The sequence below is a fragment of the Anabas testudineus genome, chromosome 9 (assembly GCF_900324465.2).
Source record: "Anabas testudineus chromosome 9, fAnaTes1.2, whole genome shotgun sequence".
In the NCBI taxonomy this organism is placed as follows: Eukaryota; Metazoa; Chordata; class Actinopteri; order Anabantiformes; family Anabantidae; genus Anabas; species Anabas testudineus.
This window is the reverse complement of record NC_046618.1, coordinates 3,783,767-3,806,360: the sequence shown is the minus strand read 5'-3', so window position 1 is coordinate 3,806,360 and position 22,594 is coordinate 3,783,767. Positions and strand designations below refer to the sequence as shown.

General features: G+C 39.0%; 4 protein-coding genes across 5 annotated transcripts; 3 read left to right on the top strand and 1 right to left on the bottom strand.

The window, feature by feature from the left end:
• Positions 1 to 1,409: 1,409 nt before the first annotated feature.
• On the top strand, positions 1,410 to 6,011 carry LOC113150143 (P2X purinoceptor 4-like). Its single transcript, XM_026342530.1, has 12 exons — positions 1,410 to 1,609; positions 1,753 to 1,900; positions 2,010 to 2,081; positions 3,404 to 3,476; positions 3,565 to 3,661; positions 3,768 to 3,848; positions 3,956 to 4,097; positions 4,232 to 4,368; positions 4,447 to 4,540; positions 4,650 to 4,715; positions 4,815 to 4,916; positions 5,890 to 6,011. The coding sequence occupies exons 1-12, from the start codon at positions 1,473 to 1,475 to the stop codon at positions 5,920 to 5,922; spliced, it is 1,182 nt and encodes a 393-aa protein (XP_026198315.1). The 5' UTR covers positions 1,410 to 1,472; the 3' UTR covers positions 5,923 to 6,011.
• Positions 6,012 to 6,583: 572 nt separating this feature from the next.
• On the top strand, positions 6,584 to 11,751 carry LOC113150144 (P2X purinoceptor 4-like). Its single transcript, XM_026342531.1, has 12 exons — positions 6,584 to 6,736; positions 6,883 to 7,030; positions 7,141 to 7,212; positions 9,291 to 9,363; positions 9,453 to 9,549; positions 10,379 to 10,459; positions 10,569 to 10,710; positions 10,845 to 10,981; positions 11,060 to 11,153; positions 11,263 to 11,328; positions 11,424 to 11,525; positions 11,659 to 11,751. Exons 1-12 carry the CDS (start codon positions 6,600 to 6,602, stop codon positions 11,689 to 11,691), a joined length of 1,182 nt encoding a protein of 393 aa, XP_026198316.1. The 5' UTR covers positions 6,584 to 6,599; the 3' UTR covers positions 11,692 to 11,751.
• A 1,110-nt stretch (positions 11,752 to 12,861) lies between these two features.
• Positions 12,862 to 15,787, top strand: gucd1 (guanylyl cyclase domain containing 1). Its single transcript, XM_026343329.1, has 6 exons — positions 12,862 to 13,214; positions 13,387 to 13,471; positions 13,599 to 13,764; positions 13,866 to 13,957; positions 14,049 to 14,290; positions 14,556 to 15,787. The coding sequence occupies exons 1-6, from the start codon at positions 13,208 to 13,210 to the stop codon at positions 14,645 to 14,647; spliced, it is 684 nt and encodes a 227-aa protein (XP_026199114.1). The 5' UTR covers positions 12,862 to 13,207; the 3' UTR covers positions 14,648 to 15,787.
• Positions 15,788 to 16,369: 582 nt separating this feature from the next.
• upb1 (ureidopropionase, beta) lies at positions 16,370 to 20,763 on the bottom strand. 2 transcript variants are annotated; one of them, XM_026343327.1, is made up of 11 exons: positions 20,660 to 20,763; positions 19,293 to 19,398; positions 18,659 to 18,830; positions 18,463 to 18,550; positions 18,280 to 18,374; positions 18,036 to 18,194; positions 17,765 to 17,934; positions 17,513 to 17,594; positions 17,248 to 17,290; positions 16,655 to 16,809; positions 16,370 to 16,527 (listed from the first exon to the last, which is right to left on the bottom strand). In XM_026343327.1, the coding sequence occupies exons 2-11, from the start codon at positions 19,394 to 19,396 to the stop codon at positions 16,444 to 16,446; spliced, it is 1,152 nt and encodes a 383-aa protein (XP_026199112.1). In that variant the 5' UTR covers positions 19,397 to 19,398; positions 20,660 to 20,763; the 3' UTR covers positions 16,370 to 16,443. The 2 variants fall into 2 exon arrangements, with proteins under 2 accessions (XP_026199112.1, XP_026199113.1); XM_026343328.1 differs by lacking the exon at positions 20,660 to 20,763 and having other exon boundaries at positions 19,293 to 20,310.
• Positions 20,764 to 22,594: the final 1,831 nt, after the last annotated feature.

Genomic DNA, 22,594 nt, shown 5'->3' with positions numbered 1-22,594 from the left:
CTGAACATTACGGCAGTTAAAAAAAAAGATAAACTCAAAGATCTCTGACAGAGTAAGAGGGGGACAAAGTCTTGAGAAGTATCCATGCAGGAGACAGGCTAGAAGAAAGGCAGGGTCCAAGCGGCTGGTGGGGGTGTTAATTCTCTCTTTGTCTCTTAGTTGTGAACTGAGCTTATAACTGCCTGCATGGATAAACAGGTACAGTAATACTTTCAGTCACAGTATTAACCCAGCATATGTGTCCTAATTATGGACAAACTGAAACTTTCAAAATGCTATGGTCGTCCCTGATGCTGAATTGTGTGGAAAACAATTTGAATGTGGTGGTAAGAGCGTCAGAACGGTTACCATCCCTGTTGCTGGGGGAAAAAAAGAAACATAAATGTATCAGCTAATGCCTCCTTCAGCATGCAGCTTTTTAATCAGGTGTTGTGTGAGTATCTGGAAGCTACATGTAAATGTGTGGTGAGTTGTTTTATCAACGGATAAATGGTGTTTTCTGCAGTATGTTATCTTAAGACTAGAGGAGGAGGCAACACTGCGTTATTTTTAATTGAATTTAATTTTCTTTACTTACAACATCTGTAGAGAGACCTACAGATGGCAGGTTACAGACGCAGGAGTATAAAGAGACTAAATCCAGATTTAACCAAGAAGATTTGAAGCTATAACTGCTGCCAAATGTGTATCAAATGGTGGAGTGGAGTTTTTGAGTTTATATATTTGCAAGCATTTCTAAAAGTGTATTATAATTTAATTTAATTAAAATTAATTTCATTAAATTAGATTTACAATGCTGTAAAATGTGCAAATTCTGAAGGTGTGATACTTTCTGTATGTGCTTATATCCATGGCAGTGGCATCTGGACTTGTTTTAAGTTCTTGAAGATGATTTCTTCAAAGATTTTTGTGCATCAAAGATGCACAAAAATCCCAGGGAGATGCAAGACAAGGCCGTACTGTGGTCTCAGGGGACGAGCAGCAGTTTCTAAGAAAGGTCTCATGAAGGGAAACAAGAGCAAAAGCTTGATGTCAGCTCTTAGATACTGCTACTCATCCTCTGAGACCAATAATAGCATTATTTTGACAGAACCTTTACTTATTAGAGTGTTACCTTCTTTTTTATTTAGCAAATTATGTATCTGTGAGTTTACTCATGTTTATGCTTTTTGTTTAGAAATTGATTATTTGACACTTTCTCTTGGTTCTTATTTCATATTTACCAGCCACAATTCTAACAGGTGATCAAATCATTTATTGATTCATTAGCAAAATAAAAATATATACTGTATTAGTACAGTTATGGTTCAACATGTACTGTGTAGGGTTTGTTTAAGCATATTTTGTGTCCACAGTACACCACATGATCACGTGTCCTGGTGTAAATGTGATTTGAATACAATGAGGTGACCAAGAGCAGCTACGTCCACGCATCATTATTGCACGGTCCATCACTGGTGTGTGTTCCAGCTATGACCAAGTCTGCAGGGTTCAGCTGTCTGAGTTGTGTGTTTGATTATGAAACATCAAAAACACTGGTTATTCCAAGCAAGGGGATCGGTTGTGTGTTCAGGTTTGCCCAGCTCCTGGTGTTGCTGTATGTGGTGGGGTAAGTAATGAAAGAAATCAATATACTTTGATTAAATGTGGATCTACAGCTAAAGTGGTCATAATATGTTGTTGTAATGTGCTGCTTGGTGATTTGTTATGATGTCACTGTTAAATTACAGTAATACTGCTGTGATTCTGCAGATATGTGTGTGTGATGCAAAAGGCTTACCAGGAGAGAGACCCTGTCATCAGCAGTGTAACCACCAAAGTCAAAGGTTTTGCCTACACCAACACATCTTACATGGAGCCCCGTTTTTGGGACGTGGCTGATTATGTGATCCCCCCTCAGGTCTTTAAACATGACAATTGTGGATCTACACAGTTAGTTTTACAGCTGTTTACAGCTCATTGACTCTTTCACTGCATTTTGATCTTTGTGTTGCTCTTCTGTCTAACAGGGTGAAAACTCCTTTTTTGTGCTGACGAATGTGATTATGACTCCAAAACAAATTCAGTCACGGTGTCCTGAGGTGAGGCACTGTCTCTGTACATTCCTACAATACTCAGTACTTTTACCAACAATTTTAGCAGCATGTGGCTTAATAATGACTTGCAATATGTCACTAAACTTTAGCTGAATTTGATTGCAAAAAAATTATCTTCATCAATGACTAATGTCCATTGTACCAACATGTCAGAATCTTTTTGAAAATAAGTTAGGTTATATTTTAATTACTTTTTGTATATCCAATAGTGCAAAACATAAAAATATCCTTATTAAATTATGGATCTGCTGTGCTATTTAGAGAGTGTTAAGATTCAACTTGTGTGTCAGTATTGTCTGCATGTTATTGGTTTTAGAATGAATTAAAAGCACTGTTTTAAAAGCTTTTTGTAAATTAGTTACCAGCAACTTCTTATTAGTTTTTAGTTACGGTTAATTTTAAGGTGAACCATTTACTTAGTACTTAACTAGTACAGTAGCAACAAAGAAAGCAATTACGTTACTGGACCAGTTGGAGGCAGTAATGCAACAAACTTGTGAAACAGTATTAGCAGGTTGAAAGCACCCAGGCTTTACTTACTTACTTTAGATTTGGTGCGTCACTGACCCAATGCAGTTGAAAAGCCAAGAACATTGACCATAACATGGTGCACTAGTCAGAAAAACTTTGACTAGTGCACCACTGCCAGTAATTTCATGTTCATTTATACATTTTACACTGCAGTAGCAGCAAGAGAAAGTGAGAGAGATGCAATTATAAAGTATTATACAATAGTATAATATGGTATGACATAGTAGTGTAGTAGGGGGCGTTAAAACGACTAAAGAGTGGTTTGGTTGAATAAAAGAAATAAGTCTTTAGCCTTTAGGGAATCAATTACTAGAATCTAACTAAATCTAATGTACAGCTGTACATCTGAATTATCAAGTTATTTAAACTCAAGTGTAAGTTTACCAAACTAAATAAGTTTTTCTTAGTGTAAAATTACTAATTACTAGTTCATTTTACTTAGTTCTTTTTTTTTTGTTTGTTTGTTTGATTGCATGTGTTTCTTAACTAATTAGAATTTGCAAGTATGTTAACATATCAAGCAGAAGAAACACAGCTATAATAAAAACTATTCATTACAGCTGTGATACATTTAGCTTTACTTCTTCCAGGGGATTTGATATTCTGCAGAGTTTTGCATTGCTTTGTAATAGATTCAAATGGGAATGAGCCCTTGTTATCTCCTAGCCGTTAGACTCAGACTGAATCCCGTGGACTGTAACTGGTGCAGTAATCCTGATGATTAGATTAGATTCAGATGCTGGTTCATGTTCTGACAGTTTACATTTCTCCTCCAGCTTCCAAGTCCATCAACAAGTTGCGTGGATGATTGTGACTGCTTCGAGGGACACAATGATCCTCGAGGGAGTGGTAGGACTTTAGCTTTAAGTATTAAAAGAAGTTGTGTAAAGTTGTGTAAAACTGTTCAACCAACAGTTATTGTTATTTTAACACCCAGGTATACAAACAGGGCTGTGTGTGAACTACTCTGCAACTGTCCAGACCTGTGAAGTACTCTCATGGTGTCCACTTGAACAAGATACTATGGTGCCTGAGTAAGAATACATGCAATATGATTGATTAATTTATTTATGTATTTAATTTAAAGTAATTATAGTGTAATGGAAATATGGTTCAACATGCTGATTTTCTGCCGTACAGACCTGCACTCCTGAATGCAGCAGCAGACTTCACTGTGCTGATTAAAAACAGCATAACATACCCAAAGTTCAAAGTTAACAGGTCAGTCGACTGTATTTGAGGACAACAGAAATCCAGGAGGCAGAGGTTACTTATCAGTGCAGCACAGGTGATATTACATCACATGTGTTTCTTCCTTAATCTTTTAGGAGAAACATACTGCCACATATTAACTCTTCATACCTGAAGAAGTGTGAATTCAATCCTTCAACAGACCCTGACTGCCCCATATTCCGCCTCAAAAACATTGCTTCGGAGGCTGGAGAGGACTTTCAAGACATGGCTGTGAAAGTACATCTAAAATTAAATATAACAAGCTCTCTCTTCTATTTTTTACAAGTGATTAAAGTGTCATATTAGTCTGTCTGCAGTTATACACAGTTACATCATGTTCAAATGATTCAACTTTGTGCATGTTTGTGAAGGGTGGCATCCTGGGTATTTTCATTGACTGGAGCTGTGATCTGGACTGGGGGGCACACAGATGTTTCCCCAAGTACAGCTTCCGTAGGCTGGACAACAAAAACCCTGTCAACAATGTGGCTCCTGGATACAACTTCAGGTACAATGATTGACACAGTCACAGTTAGTTATGAATGGCTCCATGTGAAAACACTGATATAACAAATGTTTCCTTTAGGTTTGCCAAATACTACCAGACTCCAGATGGACAGGAAAGCAGAACCTTGATCAAAGCATACGGGATCCGATTCGACATCATTGTGTTTGGCACTGTGAGGCTTAGATCAGTCTTGTAATCTCTTGTAATTTCAATGGCTTCCTCAAAGTGTGTGTGCTCACTTTGCACTAATACTAGTTTAAGTTCTTACTTTTATCTTACAGGGAGGTAAATTTGGAATTGTACCAACTATTATTAATTTAGGTGCAGCGTTAACAATCCTTGCTTTGGTGAGTAGACATAAAGTCTGACAACATGATTTCAAAAAAACACTTTTCTGGAAAAGACTGTGGCAACCTTAATTGACCGTGATATGTGTTTTCCCCCAGATTCCTGCTGTGTGTGACTGGATTTTGTTGACATGCATGAGTAAAAGAGATCTTTATAAAAAAAATAAAGTCACACATTTGAATGAAGCTGACTCTGAACCAGTAAGTGACTAAACCTTCAGTTTCACATTTTACATTAATATGATATTATTGAATAGCATATTACTGAAACTATTTTCCAAGCAAGGCCAATAATCAGAGTTACACTCTGCAGAAGGAATTTATATGTGAAATCTACAAGGCTACACTGCACTGCAAACATAAGGTTGAACATAAACTGGGGATAGCATCAGGACCATGGTTGGACTACATGACAAAGATAGGAACAAAGTGGCACTAGAGGGGGTTTAATCTGACCTAGAACTGGCCCAAGAGCTCAAAAAGGTCCTGATGCCATCAACAGCCTAACTCTGAGGAATTGTGCTGATCAGTTCAGTCATTGGTCAGCCAGCAGAGGGGGTGCCAAGACTATGGAAACAATTGACTGTAGTGCCTGTGCTCTACTTCCCTGAGTCACTGAATGGTTACAAGCCTATAACATTAACCTCACTGGCTACTCCATCTAGCCTCACACAGTGGTGAAGAAAAACAGTAGTAATGTTAGTTTAGTTTGTAATGTTGTTGGTTGGATTTTAGACTTTTTAACCTGCAGGACAGAGAGAAAGTGAGCAGTCCATCTCAGGTAATTGTTAAGTGTTGCCTGTGTAGATGAATTTTTAAATTTAATCTATAAAGGCTAGGAATGTTTCAGGTTGACAGAACTATGAGGACATTGTTTACAGAGCTTTCTATCGATGGTTTGTTACATTTTCTTTTATATGTTTCAAAAAAGTTTATTAAATGGGATGGTTAAAGCTAGTAGTAAAATCATTTGGACTCAAGTTAACTCGTTAAGCAGCATGTCTGAACTCTACAAGAAATTACTTTTGAATAAGGTCTAGTACATCCTGTCTGATAGCACTGAGTTCTGTGTGGTGCCCTCTGGCTCTCTCTTTAGGCAGCCAACAGATACAAACACCTTTTTCTACACTCAGCTAGCCCCCACACTAATACATTTCCTATTTTTATGTTACAGGTGTCAATGGGAACCACCTATGGAACTCAGTAACAAGTGTCACTTCAACATGAAAATATTTTTTCTGCAGCGATCTCAACCTGCTCTAGAAATAGTCATCACTTTAATAAAAAAATGAATTGAGTGTGTGCATGTAAAGAATAAGTGTAAAATAAAATCAACATCTATCTTGATTCTTTAAATATGAGTATTCTGCGTTGTTTGGTGGCAGCACAACTTTAACTTTAGGTGAGCTCCTGGACCTAACCTGACAACGCCATCACTGAGATCAACGCAGCACAAGTTTGAAGCCCTGTTGTATCCAGTTGACTGACTTTGACTGTTTGCTAATTAAGCTTGTTTGATTTTGATTGGACTTTGGTTGCCTTCTTTATTTAGCTAACTGTGTATCTGTAAGTTCAACCCATGCTTCTCATGTCATATTTACCACATTGCTACTCGTTCAGCAATGTTCTGCTGTACACTTGAGGCACAGCCGCATTTATAACAGGTGATAAATTCATCTATTAACACAATTTAGGTTATTAATTTGAATAATTTATGTGTTATAATATAAATGTAGGGTTTGCTCAAAGATACTTTGTGTCTATAGTACACCACACGATTACGTGTCCTTGTAGGCAATGTGATTTGAATACAATGATGTGATAAAGAGAAGCTACATCCATGCATCATTATTACACTGTCTGTCTCCGGTGTTTGCTGCAGCTATGAGCAAGTCTGCAAGGTTTGGCTGCTTGTGTTGTACGTATGATTATGAAACACCAAAAACACTGGTTATTCAAAGCACAAAGATAGGATGTATGTTCAGACTGGTCCAGTTCGTGGTGTTGCTGTATGTGGTGGGGTAAGTAGTGAAAGAAATACTTAACATACTTTGATTAAATGTGGATCTACAGCTAAAGTAGTGATAACATGATGTTGTAATGTGCTGCTTTGTTATTTGTTATGATGTCACTGTTAAATTACAGTAATACTGCTGTGATTCTGCAGATATGTGTGTGTGGTGCGAAAGGCTTACCAGGAGCGAGACTCTGTCATCAGCAGTGTAACCACCAAAGTCAAAGGTTTTGCCTACACCAACACATCTTACATGGAGCCCCGTTTATGGGACGTGGCTGATTATGTGATCCCCCCTCAGGTCTTTAAACATGACAATTGTTGATCTACACAGTTAGTTTTACAGCTGTTTACAGCTCATTGACTCTTTCACTGCATTTGTGATCTTTGTGTTGCTCTTCTGTCTAACAGGGTGAAAACTCTTTCTATGTGTTGACAAATGTGATTATGACTCCGAAACAAACTCAGTCACGGTGTCCTGAGGTGAGGCACTGTCTCTGTACATTCCTACAACATACTTTTAATAATCTTAATATAATTGTGGCTAAATAATGATTCACAACTTGACAGTAGAGTTTAGGTGAATTTATAATTCAGGTTTTTGGGAAAAATATTATCTTCATCATTGACTAGAGTGTCTATCGTTGTGTTAATATTTCAGTTTTTTTTTTAAAAATGTCATTAACTGGTTTCTATAGCACATCTTGATTTGCTTGTGTCCATCCAATAGTACAAAACAAAAAATAGAAAACAGAAAGAGAAAATGTGCCCAGATAAAAAGGCTTAACTTTTGTCTTTCACCACTGAAAGTTGACATTTTTGGTTTTGAGTGAAAGGCTTGACAACTATTTGTTGTAGTTTCAGAAACTTATGTGCAGAACGTATCTTAACTTTTGTAATCCACTGACTTTCCATTTAGAGTAATCAACTTACTTTTCCTAATTTGGGTTATAATCAAACGCCTGCAAACTAATGACTTCAGCCTCTGCTGTGCTATTTGGAAAAGGCTAACATGCTAACATGGCATAAGCATCACTATGTCAGCATGTCAGTATAGTAATTTTAGAATTTGTTAAAAGTTCTGCTAAATAACTGAGTACTATCATGGCTGTGAACTATTAGTGTTGAGGTTTGATAAATGATTGCAGGTATGTTAATACGTCAAGTGGTCATAACTCGGCTATAATTAAAAATATTTATTATCGCTGTGATCCATTTAGCTTTACGAATTCTAGGGCATTTGCTATTTGCATAGTTTTGCATTGCGTACTGATAGGGACAAAGCCATTGTTAACGAAATGCACATGTAATTTTCCTGCTATCTGTTAGACTCAGGCAGATAACTTTTCAGATACAGCCAACCTTCACATACATGCCCTTTACATTACCTTTACATTTATATTTAGTTGTTGGCAGAGCTCAGTGGGCAGGAGGAATTGAAGACCTGGATGAGGGAGTTCAGGTAGGCATGTGCTTATGAGTTGACCACTGTGCAAGTAAGGGTCAGAGCTTTGAACAGTGGTGTAACGTGTCCTTTTTGGCTTCAAAACTAAAAACTAAGACGTGCTGCAGCATTTTGGACCATCTGGAATAGTTTGATGGTGCGTGCTGGTAGCCCTGTCTGCAGAGCATTGCAGTAGTCGAGACGAGATATGACCAAAGGTTGCACAATGACTTGGGTTGCATACTCAGAAAGGTAGGGTCTGATCTTTCTGATGCTGAAAAGATCAAATATGCATGCCCTTGAGACAGACAAGATGTGGTTAGTAAAGGTCAGGTAGCCACTAATGACAACCTCAGATTTCTGGCAGAATTAGTGGGAAGAGTCATTGAAGCCCCAATGTTGATGCTAATATTGTGTTTTATTAAAGGTTTGACTTGGAAGACTAGAACTTCTGTCTTGAAGGATTGAGTTGAAGATGCCTCTCTCTCATCCAAGCAGAAAGAGGAAGGAGGTAGAGGGGGTAGGGAGTGTTTTGAAAGTTGAGAACACCTTCCCAGTGTCAGTGGTGTTGCTAAGTTTGAATCTGTCAGAGACTGTGTCTGTGTCAAGGGTAGAGAGGATCTGTGTTTGGGCATAGGGTAGCAGAGATCAGGGAAGGAACTGCTCAGGATTGAGAGTCCTGAGATTCCAGCTGAAAGGTACAAGTGGGGTGGGATTTTGTGAAAGTCTGGAGAGACAGACAGTGAGCTGAATGATGTGATCTGATACATGTAGAGGAGCGATTAAGGTGTTTTCCGTGGTGCAGTTCAAGGTCAGAATGAGGTCCAGTTGGTTGCCAGTGCTGTGGGATGTGGGCAGTAGTGACCAATCTCAGGTCAAACGTGTTCAGAAGTGCCAGGATGTCATCAGCCTGAGATCTGTCCAGGTGGATGAACAAGTCCCCCCCATCTGCAGAGACATGGAAAAGCAGCATGTCAAGCTTATCACAAAAGTTACCCAGGTGGCCTAGTGGTCAATAGATCACAATCACGTGGACTGTAACTGGTGCAGTAATCCTGATGATTAGATTAGATTCAGATGCTGATTAATGTTCTGACAGGTTACATTTCTCCTGCAGCTTCCAAGTCCATCAACAACTTGCGTGGATAATCATAACTGCTTCGAGGGACACAATGATCCTCGAGGCAGTGGTAGGACTTCAGCTTTAAGTATTAAAAGAAGTCGTGTAAAGTTGTGTAATACTGTTCAACCAACAGCTATTGTTTGTTTTAACACCCAGGTATACAAACAGGGCTGTGTGTGAACTACTCTGCAACTGTCCAGACCTGTGAAGTACTCTCATGGTGTCCACTTGAGGAACATACCAAGCTGCCTAAGTAAGAATACATGGAGTATTATAGTATTTACAAGTAGTATATTGTAAAAATGCACTGCAAACATGTATGTAGCAAAGTTACCAGTCTTAATTCAACCATTTTCTAAGAGTTAGAATGAGATAGAACTACCTTATAGTATATAAGCAAATATATTATGACTAAAATGATAACATAAAAATGTTCAGATCTTTCATTGCTTCATTCAGGTCTTTATTGAGAACAACCATAGACACCCGATAGTGATAGTGGAAAAACTATGTGAAGCCTTGGAATTAATAACCAGTTGGCCCCCAACCACCCTCTTCTTGGTGAGGCATGGCTCATATAAGCATATTTGTCTTGTGCCAAGCAAATTCGAAAAGTTAGTGTAGTTTTTGTCAGTCAAAGTAGCTCTAGGCGACACCTTCAAACTAAATTTCTTAACTTATGCTAAAACCTGACTCCGATTACCTTTTTTATTATGTAAAGGGTTCACATACTTTTTCCACTTGCACTGTGACAATAGTAATAAAATCTGAATTTTTTTGTGTTATTACTTTGGGAACATTATATTTCTCAATAATCTTGACTTAGATGAAGATCTGATCATGTTTTATGACAAATTAATAAAGAAAACTATTACAATTCCAAAAGGTTCATATACTTTTTCTTGAAACTGTATAGTTACATATCTATAGGATTTGAGCTAACTCTGGTGTGATCAACTCTGTCAAATAACTCCAACACTGAACAACATTTTACTCTGTGTTAAAGTTCCTCTTTACAAGTTGAAATACACTCTGAAACATTTCACTCTGAAATTTCACAATGCTGATTTTCTGCCGTACAGACCTGCACTCCTGAATGCAGCAGCAGACTTCACTGTGCTGATTAAAAACAGCATAACATACCCAAAGTTCAAAGTTAACAGGTCAGTCTACTGTATTTGAGGACAACAGAAATCCAGGAGGCAGAGGTTACTTATCAGTGCAGCACAGGTGATATTACATCACGTGTGTGTGTCTTCCTTCCACTTTCAGAAGAAGCATACTGCCACATATTAACTCTTCATACCTGAAGAAGTGTGAATTCAATCGTTCTACAGACCCCTACTGCCCCATATTCCGCCTCAAAAACATTGCTTCGGAGGCTGGAGAGGACTTTCAAGACATGGCTGTGAAAGTACATCTAAAATTAAATATAACAAGCTTTCTCTTCTATTTTTTACAAGTGATTAAAGTGTCATATTAGTCTGTCTGCAGTTATACACAGTTACATCATGTTCAAATGATTCAACTTTGTGCATGTTTATGAAGGGTGGCATCCTGGGTATTTTCATTGACTGGAGCTGTGATCTGGACTGGGGGGCACACAGATGTTTCCCCAAGTACAGCTTCCGTAGGCTGGACAGCAAAAACCCTGTCAACAATGTGGCTCCTGGATACAACTTCAGGTACAATGATTGACACAGTCACAGTTAGTTATGAATGGCTCCATGTGAAAACACTGATATAACTAATGTTTCCTTTAGGTTTGCCAAATACTACCAGACTCCAGATGGACAGGAAAGCAGAACCTTGATCAAAGCATACGGGATCCGATTCGACATCATTGTGTTTGGCACTGTGAGGCTTAGATCAGTCTTGTAATCTCTTGTAATTTCAATGGCTTCCTCAAAGTGTGTGTGCTCACTTTGCACTGATACTAGTTTAAGTTCTTACTTTTATCTTACAGGGAGGTAAATTTGGAATTGTACCAACTATTATTAATTTAGGTGCAGCGTTAACAATTCTTGGATTGGTGAGTAGACATTAAGTCTGACAATATGATTGAAAGCACTTATTTGGAAAAGATGATAGCACCCAGATGTGACTGTGATATGTGTTTTCCTTCAGGCTCCCAAAGTGTGTGACTGGATTCTGTTGACATGCTCGAGTAAAAAAGATCTTTACAAAAAAAATAAAATCACACATTTGAACGATGACGACACTGAATCAGTAAGCAACTAAAGTTTCAGTTTCACATTTACCATCATTTCAGTATTATTGAGTAACATATTACTTTGTGTTTGTCACTCATTACTCCACAGATAATACACTTTTTATTGTTTTATGTTGTGTTATGTTACAGGTGTCAATGGAAACCACCTATGGTACTCAGTAACGTGTCACTTCAACATGGAGATATTTTTCTGCAGTCATCTCAACCTGCTCCAGAAATAGTCTTTACCATCATTCTAGTTCTTCAGTAAGATAGATTAAGTGTGTGCATGTAAAGATTGACTATGAAATAAATCTACATCTATCAAGTCAGGTCAGGTCTTTGTGTTTCTCTGTGACAGCAAAACCTTAAACCTTAACAGTATCTGTGCCCAGTCCCTTACAAACTGTCAGGATGGCAGGCATGGAGACAGACTGTGACAGCAGTAGTATGGAGTTTAGCACAATGGGGCACAATGGATCCTATGCTGTGTCAAGAGGATAAGATAAGGGAAGCACAAGTGAATGAAGATACAGTAGCTGCAATGTTTTCCTGATATGGAAAATGTGCATGGCATGCTATAAAGATAGATTGATGAGTAAATTACATACAAATGGAGTCTGAGGCAAAATGCTCAGTTGCATTTTGGACTTCCTAAGTGTAAGAACTATCCAAGTCAAAAGGATCAGAAATATCAAATAAGCATATTGTGTAAAATGGAACACCTCAGGGAAGTGTTCAAGTCCCACCCTATGTTCCATTATGATAAACAATAGCAAGCATACACATAGATGTGGGAAGCTTGTGAGACCTACCTGGATGGAACTGGTTGAATTAGTTGAACAAAAAAAATACTAACTAGTGACTCCATGTCTGCATTAAAGAGGTATAGCCAGCAACCATCAGGATTAGCTTAAATAATTATTATAGGAAATATTGTTCACCAATTCATTAATAGCTAACCAGAGGGAAATCATCACACTTAGACATCCCTGCAAACCCTGGTAAATAAAGTAGTAAAACATAAGAAATCTTCTTCTTTTCCCATTCAGGGGTCACAGCGAATCCTCTGCCTCCATTTAACTCCATGTCCTCTCTCACTACATCCATAAACCTCCAGTTTATCAGTAAAAAAAGCAGCAATAGAAATCATCATTAGTTTGGTATATTCAGAGTGGAAAAGCATAAGATTGGAGTAGTGCAACAAAACTGCTACATTCAATTCAGAAGAAAGTAGATTTAATGAGAAGTGAAGGATCAATGGTGGATAGTCAAACGTCAACGTTTGTGTAAAACCGACAGGCGGCAGTGATGAGACATAAAGGAAGTCAGCTGCCGTAAAACCCCAGAAGAAGAAGAAAACGAACAGACAGCTTGTTAGTGAGCTAACGCTAGTTAGCAAACAACAGAGGTGTGAGGAAAAGGAGCGCTTTAGAAGATAACACTTTTTTTGCCTTATTTGTTTAGTGAAGTAACCAGTGTTTAGCAGTGAGGTGCGCTGAAGAGCTAGTCTCGCTGTGTCAGCAGTGAAGCAGCCAACAGACAAGTCAACACCGTTAGCTCGACCTGCAGCTGGGAAACTGGTTTGTCTAGTTAGCATCGATGAGGAAACAACCTCGGCTTAAATGGTATAAACTAGACTGAGCAGCTTGTCTAGAGTTAGCTGGTTGAGCGCTATTCTGAGAAAGAAGACAACAGAATGACAGGTGAGTGACACGATCACACCGGTGCCAACACATTAGGTTAACTACTAGATGCAGATTGAGCTAACCTGGGTAACATTAACCCAACGCAGTGTTTTTGGGCGGTGTCGGTTTGTCCTTTACAAAATGTTTTAGGAGTGTTTAAAGAGTAATAATAGCATGCGCGTTTTCTCAGATGATGCCGTCCTGCTGCACGTACCCGTCATTCGCCAGCTGTACCACTGGGACTGTGGGTTAGCCTGCTGCAGGATGGTCCTCAAGTAAGTGCACAGCCATGACCTGTTACACCTAAATAAACATTAAAGGAGACTGTCTCGCATGTTGTGTAGTGTAACATGGTTACACAGGGTTAACTACAGGGACTTACAGTGTTGTCCAATGCAACAGGTACCTGCACCCAGTCAGTGATGAGGAGTTTCAGAGGGCATGCTGGGAGCTGAAGCTGACGGAGAGCGTGTGGACTGTTGACCTGGCCTACCTCATGTGCCATCTAGGAATCAGACACTGCTTTTGCACACAGACTCTGGGAGTTGATAAGGGCTTTAGGAATCAGGTACTGTGTGTAGCCTAACATATCAATATTGTCTCAACCGGACTGGATTTATTCTAGATCTGAGAGTGATAACGTCTTTGTTCGTCTGGTATGGTTTGCAGTCCTTTTACAAGAAGCATTTTGATACCGAAGAAGACAGAGTAAATGAGCTCTTCCTTAAGGCTGAGAGCAAAGGTGTGGTGGTAAGAAAATGGTGAGTTTTCTGTCATCTATTATTTAGCTGAATGAGCCACATAGTTTTGCCTTCAACAATGTATACCTAACACCTGGCTATCTTTGTACAGCTCTGTGACAGTGGAGGAAATCCAGTCTCATCTGGAGCAGGGCCACGTTGCCATAGTGCTGGTAAATGCTGTCGTCCTGACATGTGAACTGTGCTCCTCACCTGTAAAATACTGCTGCTTCCTGCCTGTGGGTCAGAAGTGTTTCTGCCGGAAGCCAGAGTACCAGGGACACTTTGTGGTAGTGTGTGGCTTCAACAGGACCACCGAAAGTATTTTCTACAACAACCCTGCATATTCTGACAGTGAGTAAACTGAAGTAGCATGTGGTATAATTGTTTCTGAATAAAAGAAGTTAAAGTTTTGTGCTACAGTTTCTAGATATTTTATATATTAATCAGTCAACATATAGTCTAAGAAACGACCAATAAATTAATTTATAATGTAAATAATAGTTAGATACAGCCCTTCTTTAGTTGTATGAAATTAATGGTTTTCAGTTACTCAGTGTGTGTCTGTGTTTTTTTGTTTTTGTTTGTTTGTTTGTTTGTTTGTTTGATTTTTAAATAGGGGTGTGCTGCACAAGCGTCACTAACTTCGAGGAGGCTCGGCGAAGCTATGGGACAGATGAGGATATCCTGTTTATCTATAAAGACAGTTGATGGACGGTGATGATGGGGGTGATGATTTGGGAATCTCTCTTCCTCAGTTCATTATTATAGTGGCATCATGATGCTACAAGTTTCCCATCCTGGACTAATGTCAGCTGTTGCAGAACCTCTGGGCTGTCCTCTACAGTGCTAATAAGCCCGACTGCTCACATGACAAACACTTGCTGTGGAACCACTGCTCTTCTTCCCTCTTGTACAGCTGATACTACTTGACCTGTGTAGGATTGACAGCTGAAACGTTCATCGGTCTAAACAGAATTGTTTATTTTATTATTTCCATTTTCAACATAAGATAGTTAAAATGAACTTTGTGTCTTTGTTGAATTTTAATGACTGCGGCTACTCCTAGGTTGGATCTGTTGAACTGTGTGTGAGCTGTGGATTTTAGACTTGTAAGACTGCAATGGATAAAATTTGGGAATTATGACCTAGAATAGGAATTGTCAGGATATATTGTGCACATGATTCAGGGCTGCTGATGCTGACAACGTTTTGTATATTAATTGTTCTGTTCAGTGTTAATGTGCAGCTCTAGTGTAACCCCAGGCCTCACCTCCACCTGCCTTCTAAACTCACATCTTGGTCACTTTTTCTTCAGATTATTCTATTAACAGGGAATACAGGAAGTAATGGTGTTAAGTTGAGAGTCTCAGGTAATTAACACCCTCAAGTGTGACATACATATTAAATTACTGAACTAGTTCAATGCAATACTCCACAGGGTGTGTGGAGCTCAGTCTGCCTTCAGAAGAACATGGTAGATGGTAGTAGATGGATAGAAAAAACCACAGATTGTTGTGTTGTTGATCATTTGGCAGAACAAAAGGCGCCATTTTGACTCAATCATGTTTTCTGTTGAAAATAGAGAGAGAAAGATTTGGTAATTTCCTGATTGTCACTAAGTTTTATTTTATAATTTTGATGTTGTGTATAACATTTTGCACTACATTTTCATATCAGACATGATTATATGTTATTTAAAGGATTTTACCATGAAATAGATTTTCTGACTATGAAAAGTGAATTCTTCCCTGTTGCGCTTTTGGGAAAAAACAAACTGTAAACTTTATTTTTTATTAAACATAGAGTTGCATTTAGTATCTGTTGTGAATAAAGGATTTGAACACAGAATCTGTCTTTGTCTTTTTGTTTGGTCGTTAATATATAATGAGGCTGGGTCCTGCCCTTAGTAAGTGAACAGGGCTGTTTCCTAAGGATTTTCATATTGTATATAAAATGAGAGCATAAAATAGTTTGTAATGTATAATAGCAGCTGCTGCACACTTGGTTGAACAATCATCCATGAACCACAGGTTGGACAAGACACTAAACCCTGAACTGGTGACTCAAATAAATTTTCCCATGGGGATTAAACTTAACTTAAACAAAATCAAAAATAACATTATTACATCTGTTCATGCAGGAAAAAGAATCATACTTCACTTATTTTATCCAGACTACCTGAGGCGGGGTGCACTGCTGCAGGTTTGACTTTAAAGGGAGACTACTGCACTACTACTAGTGGCTTACTGTAAGTCATGTTGACGTCCCTGTATTTATGCTGCTGTACATTTAGATGGTGATGCTTTGAGGCCAGGTTGATGAAATGAAATTTCATCAGCTGAACCTACATAAGGATGGTTCGGATTTGAGTTTTATGAGTTTGAATAATGTCACAATGACACACAACAAAATGCCAAATAAGACAAAGAACAGAGTGTTGTTAGTTTTATACTGAAGCAGATTAGGATGTACATGTCCAGTATGCTGCATATGTGGAACACTTTCTACTCCTTCATTATGTTGGGTTTGAAGTCATGTCTGACAGCCTTGGTCAGCTCCTCTGCATACTCAGCGTATCGCCCAGTCATCTGCAGACGGAGGACACAGGAAACAGGTCGGTGTGACATCATTCTTTAGGTTTAGTTTTTTCTTTTCAAAGTAGACTAAAGTGTCACAAACCGAGAGACTGCAGCAGCAGTTCCCAGTTGAATTTACCTTAAAACTCCACTTGTCACTTATTTGCCTGTTCAGGTTGAGATCCATTTCTACCACCAGCAGTCCGTCACGGGTTCTAGAGAGCCCCGGGGTGCGACTGCCATCAGGAGCAGCCACATAACTGGAACCATAGAAGTGTCCAAAGTCATGGTGGGCTGCAAAAAAGGAAAGCAGTTAGTACTGTACTCTCTCTGAATTATAGAAATAATGCTTCCATTCATGCCCTTCATCCTGCGGAGTCACGTTCGTTTTCTATCTTATATCATCATGCCATCAAATCACTTCACTGCACCGTAGGGTTTTAAAAACTCACATTTATTCACCTGACAATTACCTAATTAGCAGATCAAATGATGATGAAATCCTGAGATGACACTAGAGAAAACAGTATATTTAACTTTTAAATTCTTAAAACATATAAGCTTGTATCTAAACACTGGGCAGTTTAATATATAAATATTATTTGAAACGATGAAACTGTGAAACTGTACAAACATCATTTTGAAAAAAAAAAAACCAACAACACAGTCATACAGGTTGAATGAAAATCAAGCAAACATTTTCCGTTCTTGGAAATATTGTTCGTTTCTTACCTTTTTTTCCATCACCTGATGTGAATTCGCTTTTGAAATGTTCCTGTGTGAAATACAAGAATGCACATAAAGTCACACTCTCTGGTCCAGTGGTGGTTCAGCAGCGTACGTACCACGGAGGACACCAGAGTTGTGTCAATCACATCCTATTTGATCAATTTAAAAATCACCATCAACATACTTCTTACAATCAAAAATAAATAAACATTGCCCATTTTCACACGCTGCCATTTATAGTTCAGATGTGTGAGTGCAGCTGACTTACCGTTCCAACACGGTTGATTGCACAGGTGAAGCAGTGGTTAGCTATTGCTGCATTCCTGGCCTCTATAGGCCACATGGGCTCGCTGTAGAGAACAGACAACATCATTGTTGAGATAGATAACACCACAACAGTGCTGTTCAGTTAGTCTGGCTCACAGGTCCATATTCCTACACAGTGAACAGGTGGTTTGCAGATGGGACATCCAAGGGTGTGGGTTCATATTTTATATATTACCTGCATCTAGTTGTTTACCTGAGAGCTCCAACAGTGGCTGATGGGTTGAAGATGATCTCAGCTCCATTCATACTGTACATGAACCAGTTGAGAGGGTGATGGCGCCCGTAGCAGATGTTCACAGCTATCTTCCCAAACTGTGTCTGGAACACCGTGTGGCCAGTGTTGCCCTCCATGTAATATGTAGACTAGAGGGTAAAGAAAGCGTAAACAGTGAACACAGCTGACATAGCTGATTGTTTACATTGTGCTGTAGATCATGTAGTTTAAAGGAGATCTCCCCTCTAACCTCATTAAAGTCTCCAATCCTGGGAATGTGGGTCTTCCTGCTCTTTCCCAGCACATTTCCAGAGTTGGAGATCACCACTGCCGTGTTCCACAGAGTGCCGTGCAGCTCCTCTCGCTCCAGAATAGGGGAAACAACTACCATGTTGTATTTTTTGGCCAGCTAATGAGAGAATGACACTGTTGGTAGACGTGTGTTCTGCAGTTGAACCATGTCAGTGCACCGTGCCAGACCTGTGTACTCTCACCTCCTGGCAGAAGCGTGTGGTGTTTCCTTCTTCAGCAGACTCTGCAAATTCTGTCCATGGTTCTTTCTCACGGGTGCAGAAAGCAAAAGGCATGGCTGGAAACAAAATAGATTCCTCCTTTACTGGCATCAAAATCAGATTTACAATACAACAAATGGTTGTTCAGTTGTAGTTGTGACTCACTCCAGGTCTCCTGAAAGCAAACAACGTTAACACCGCACATGGCTGCTACCTCGACTATTTCACCAACACGGGTGTGCATGGCATTGATCTGTGGAGGAGACATCCAGACACTTTACACCAGTCACTCCCACTGTATCAGTGTCTCACTGAATCACATCTGTGTCTATGCCGCCATCACTGCACCACAACCACTGACCTGGTCCAGAATAGGGGCGTCAGTTGGCAGAACAATGCGGTGCTGGATGAGCCCCACTCGGATCCTCCTGGGCTGCCTCAGTTGTTCTTGGACAGCTTCGAACCTGTAGCCCTTCAGCTCAAAGTCACGCTCGGAGGCAGCTTCCAGAGCGCACGACGGGAGGTCCAACTTCCTGTAGCGGACAAGGTGTAAAACTACCTCCTATCGATGATCAATTCTGCTTCTGTCATTGTCTTTCAGGCCTTGGTTTTAACTCAATACAGTATGAGAAGGAGAAAAACCTTAGTCTAACCTCTCTAGGTAACAGAACCTTAATCAGCAACCATTCTGAAACAAAGAAGCTTTCCTTCTTCTTCAGTGCATTTTGAATAAATGGAGAAGTTTGAACTGATACTCTCCAGTTTCTGCCTCTGTGCTGGAACATTTGCAGCAATAATAACATCAGTGTCTTTGGACAGATGAGAGACGTACAGCTCTACAGACACAGACACTGCAGCTCTGACTTTGTGACCAAAGTTCACTCAGCAGAATAATCATTTACCCAGAGCAAATGAAGCTAAATAAGCAGAAATGGTAAGAAGAAAGTAAGCATAAAAAGTGTGTGGGTGAAGCTCTACACCCCTGGTTAACTCACTTTGTTTCCTTTCCGAATAAAATGTGTTTCACCTCTGTCAGCTCGGCCTCCGGCAGGTGCGACTCGAGGCATTTCTCCAGAGACTCAAATTCACACGAGGACATTTCTGCAGGTTCACAGCAGCAGTTCAGATCAGCTCAGTCTGTGCAGGTCACTGTCTGTTTGCATGTTTTATCTCTGTCACTCGTTGCATAGTAATTCTTTGGTGCGTTCACGAAGTCTGACGCAACAAAATCCTCCAGCCGTGGTTTGTTAAAGTCAGTCATTAACTGACCAGCTGCAGATTAACTGACCTTTTAAAAAAATTTAGTTTCACTGGTGTGTACCTCCCAATATTGGATTTTTATAACTACTAACTATAATAACTAAATGCAATTCTTAGAAATAAGAGAGAAGTGAAAACTGTGATTGTCAAACTGAACCATGAGAGATTATTGATTGGTCTTTAGCTGTTTTTGATGTAAAGAAAGTTCTACAAATTGTTCATTGTGTCTACCCTGAGCACTTAAATATATTATGTAGAAAACTGTGAATCATAAAATTCCCACAAGACCTGAAAAAAAACAATCTGAATCTAAAAACGTTTTAAATCATTTTAAAGAAGTGTTTCAAAGTCTTTCTTTTCATTTACACTTTAGTCTTTAAAGTGACATATGGCTCCTGTCTGGCTTCATACCATACAGCTGCTGCTCCTTTTATCAGTGTTACATGCACTAATCTTTAGCCAGAGGTCTAAACGTTTGGGTTTTCATACCCTTACTGGTCACACAGTGGAGCTACTGCTTCACTGCTGCACACTGCACTGGTATTGCAGATTTTTGCAAATACAATTTGACACAGATGACAATGTGGAAAAACAAAGGCCGAAAAGCACATACTGTAGTTTGAGACATTCCTGACATGTATTTGTACCAGATACTGAACCACAGTTCTCACAAACCAGTTCCTCACTAATTGGTAGGGATATAAAAAGTCAGCCACACAGTAAATAAGTAATCTGTTACTTTAAAAACAAACGTGTGCTGTCCTCACAACACGTGACTTGGTGTATCTAGACAGCCAGCTAACAAAAAGTAGGAGACTCCAAACAAGGCTTGCTCTTCTCGTCTTTACTGGAGTTGTGTATGGAGCGGTACATTGCTCTTAAATACACGTTATCCTATCTTTACATTATATTTTTGTAACTGAAATAAAACAGAAAGAAAATAAATTAACAATAATACACATCATTACTCATTTCGCATGTTACACTCGCACACGCTAGCTTGACGTAAATTAAGCTAATTACAATAACACGCACACGCAACCTACCACATGCAACAGGTAAGCAACATACTTCTAATGACAATAAACATATGCATACTTACAAAGACAAAGGTTTTCCGAGGCACAAACGTAAAAAGCACATTCCCATGCTGAATGTGCTTTTTTTTGCATGAACTACTTCGCTTTACCGTCGAAACTAGTTTAGTGCACCGATGGCGAAAATACGTCAAGATATGTTATTGAACAGAGAGTGGGAAGAGCGCTCACTCTGCAACTAATTATATTAACAAAGCTCCACTAAAATACACCACTCTCACTCTGACTAATTTCTAGAACAATACCAAAATACTTTTTAGCTGCCTCATTACCTATGAACTAATTACTTATGAACTGAAAGGCATGACAAAACGTATGTGTCCCACTGAGAAGAAATACAGGACTGATATCAGCAACGCCTGATAAATGAACCTGTCTGTGCTTTATTAATGGGCAGAGACACTGTTGGGTACAGGGACCTCTCCTCACTCAAACAAATGGTGTCACAAACACTCACACCTACGGGGTCCTGTACGTGCACAGTGAAATTATTTTTTAGTGACTTACAGTGGAGTTGAACACTTTTTCACACAGGGCCATGTAGTTTTGAATTTTGTTTTCCCTTAATAATAAAAACCTTCATTTAAAAACTACATGTTGTGTTTACTTGTTGTTATCTTTGACTAATATTTAAATTTGTTTGTTGATCTGCAACATTAAAGTGTGACAAACGTGCAAAACACTAAGAAATCAAGAGGGGGCCAACACTTTTTCACACCACCGTATATATTTGCATGTACTTTAAATGCAGACAGGACTTTTACTTCACAGTCATTTTCCTCAGTGATGTTCATCTGTAACATTTTGAGAAGACCACTGCTTCAAAGCATTTGTGGTTAAAGCAGTTTGTAATAAAGTTGATTGATTTCTGTGAGATTACACCAAATGAGACCAAACCATGTTTTGTTTCATAGTGTCCATTATTTCTGTTCATTGAGGAACGGCTGAGTAGTAAAACAGACAACACCCATCTACCAATAATACACCTTCAGAAAACTGATTGTGTGCGTAGATACAGCTTCTACAGGAAATGGTCTAAGGAAATCAGACAATTTAATCTGGCAGAACCACTCCTCCGTGGGCCTGCTCCTCTGATCTTTCTGTCCCGCTCGTCGTTGTGGTTTGACAGTTTTCTTAACAGCTGTAAAACGGAAGAACTGACAGGCCACGCATAATAAACCAGTGTGTATTGTAATTGTAAAAACTGCTGAACGACAAGTGCCTTGAGGTTCATCACTGGACCACTGCTGTTCATCAGGTCCACACACTCAACAGGAAGATTTTTTATATTGTTGTGTAACATATTCAATAAGAAAGACCGTGTGAATGCAGTGAAGTGTTAGTCAATACAGTTAACAAACCACAGACACGCTGTAAAACATCACACACAAATGCTGTTGAACAACAATTATTTGTGTTAATATATAATAAGTTCACACAGTTACTAGAAGTTTGATCAACTTTCTTAACATGAGTTTCAGTTTAGAAGTTAAGTGAATGAACCGCTGTGGATTTGTTTAACTAGTAAACCTCCCCATGTGTGTGTGTGTGTGTTGTCCTTTCAGAAACTCTGCTTGTTGTAGTTTGAAAAACTCGTTCATGGTGAAACTTCCTGTGTCTTTAACACATATTCATTTAAATCATACATCACTAATAATAAGAATTTGCAGAAGCTGAAGAACAATTTTTTTTATATATGTTCAGTATATTATTATTATTAATTAGTACAATTTGTTGATCACTATAATGCAGTCTTTAGCTACAGCCAATCAGTTGGTAGTATAGGAACAGGTACGTAAAACTAACGCAGCATGATGCAACAGTCCTGCCATAAATCCTCCATGACGGTAATAATGTTTAAGTGGGAACGTTCCTCAGTCATTTCCATCCGTCCCATTCTGCCGACATCACATCAGTGCAGCATAAATATAGATAAACTT

Bases quoted from the DNA above. Each gene is read 5' to 3' on its own strand.
- LOC113150143 (XM_026342530.1), top strand. From the start codon at position 1,473: ATGACCAAGTCTGCAGGGTTCAGCTGTCTGAGTTGTGTGTTTGATTAT. The intron at 4,369-4,446 runs GTACAATGATTG...TGTTTCCTTTAG, and splicing joins GCTCCTGGATACAACTTCAG to GTTTGCCAAATACTACCAGA. The intron at 4,716-4,814 runs GTGAGTAGACAT...GTTTTCCCCCAG, and splicing joins CGTTAACAATCCTTGCTTTG to ATTCCTGCTGTGTGTGACTG.
- LOC113150144 (XM_026342531.1), top strand. From the start codon at position 6,600: ATGAGCAAGTCTGCAAGGTTTGGCTGCTTGTGTTGTACGTATGATTAT. The intron at 6,737-6,882 runs GTAAGTAGTGAA...GTGATTCTGCAG, and splicing joins GTGTTGCTGTATGTGGTGGG to ATATGTGTGTGTGGTGCGAA. The intron at 7,213-9,290 runs GTGAGGCACTGT...TTTCTCCTGCAG, and splicing joins CTCAGTCACGGTGTCCTGAG to CTTCCAAGTCCATCAACAAC.
- gucd1 (XM_026343329.1), top strand. The intron at 13,472-13,598 runs GTAAGTGCACAG...CCAATGCAACAG, and splicing joins TGCTGCAGGATGGTCCTCAA to GTACCTGCACCCAGTCAGTG. The intron at 14,291-14,555 runs GTGAGTAAACTG...ATTTTTAAATAG, and splicing joins CAACCCTGCATATTCTGACA to GGGTGTGCTGCACAAGCGTC.
- upb1 (XM_026343327.1), bottom strand. From the start codon at position 19,396: ATGTCCTCGTGTGAATTTGAGTCTCTGGAGAAATGCCTCGAGTCGCAC. The intron at 18,831-19,292 runs GTGAGTTAACCA...TGTCCGCTACAG, and splicing joins TTATTCGGAAAGGAAACAAA to GAAGTTGGACCTCCCGTCGT. The intron at 17,291-17,512 runs GTAAGTCAGCTG...TATTTCACACAG, and splicing joins CAATCAACCGTGTTGGAACG to GAACATTTCAAAAGCGAATT.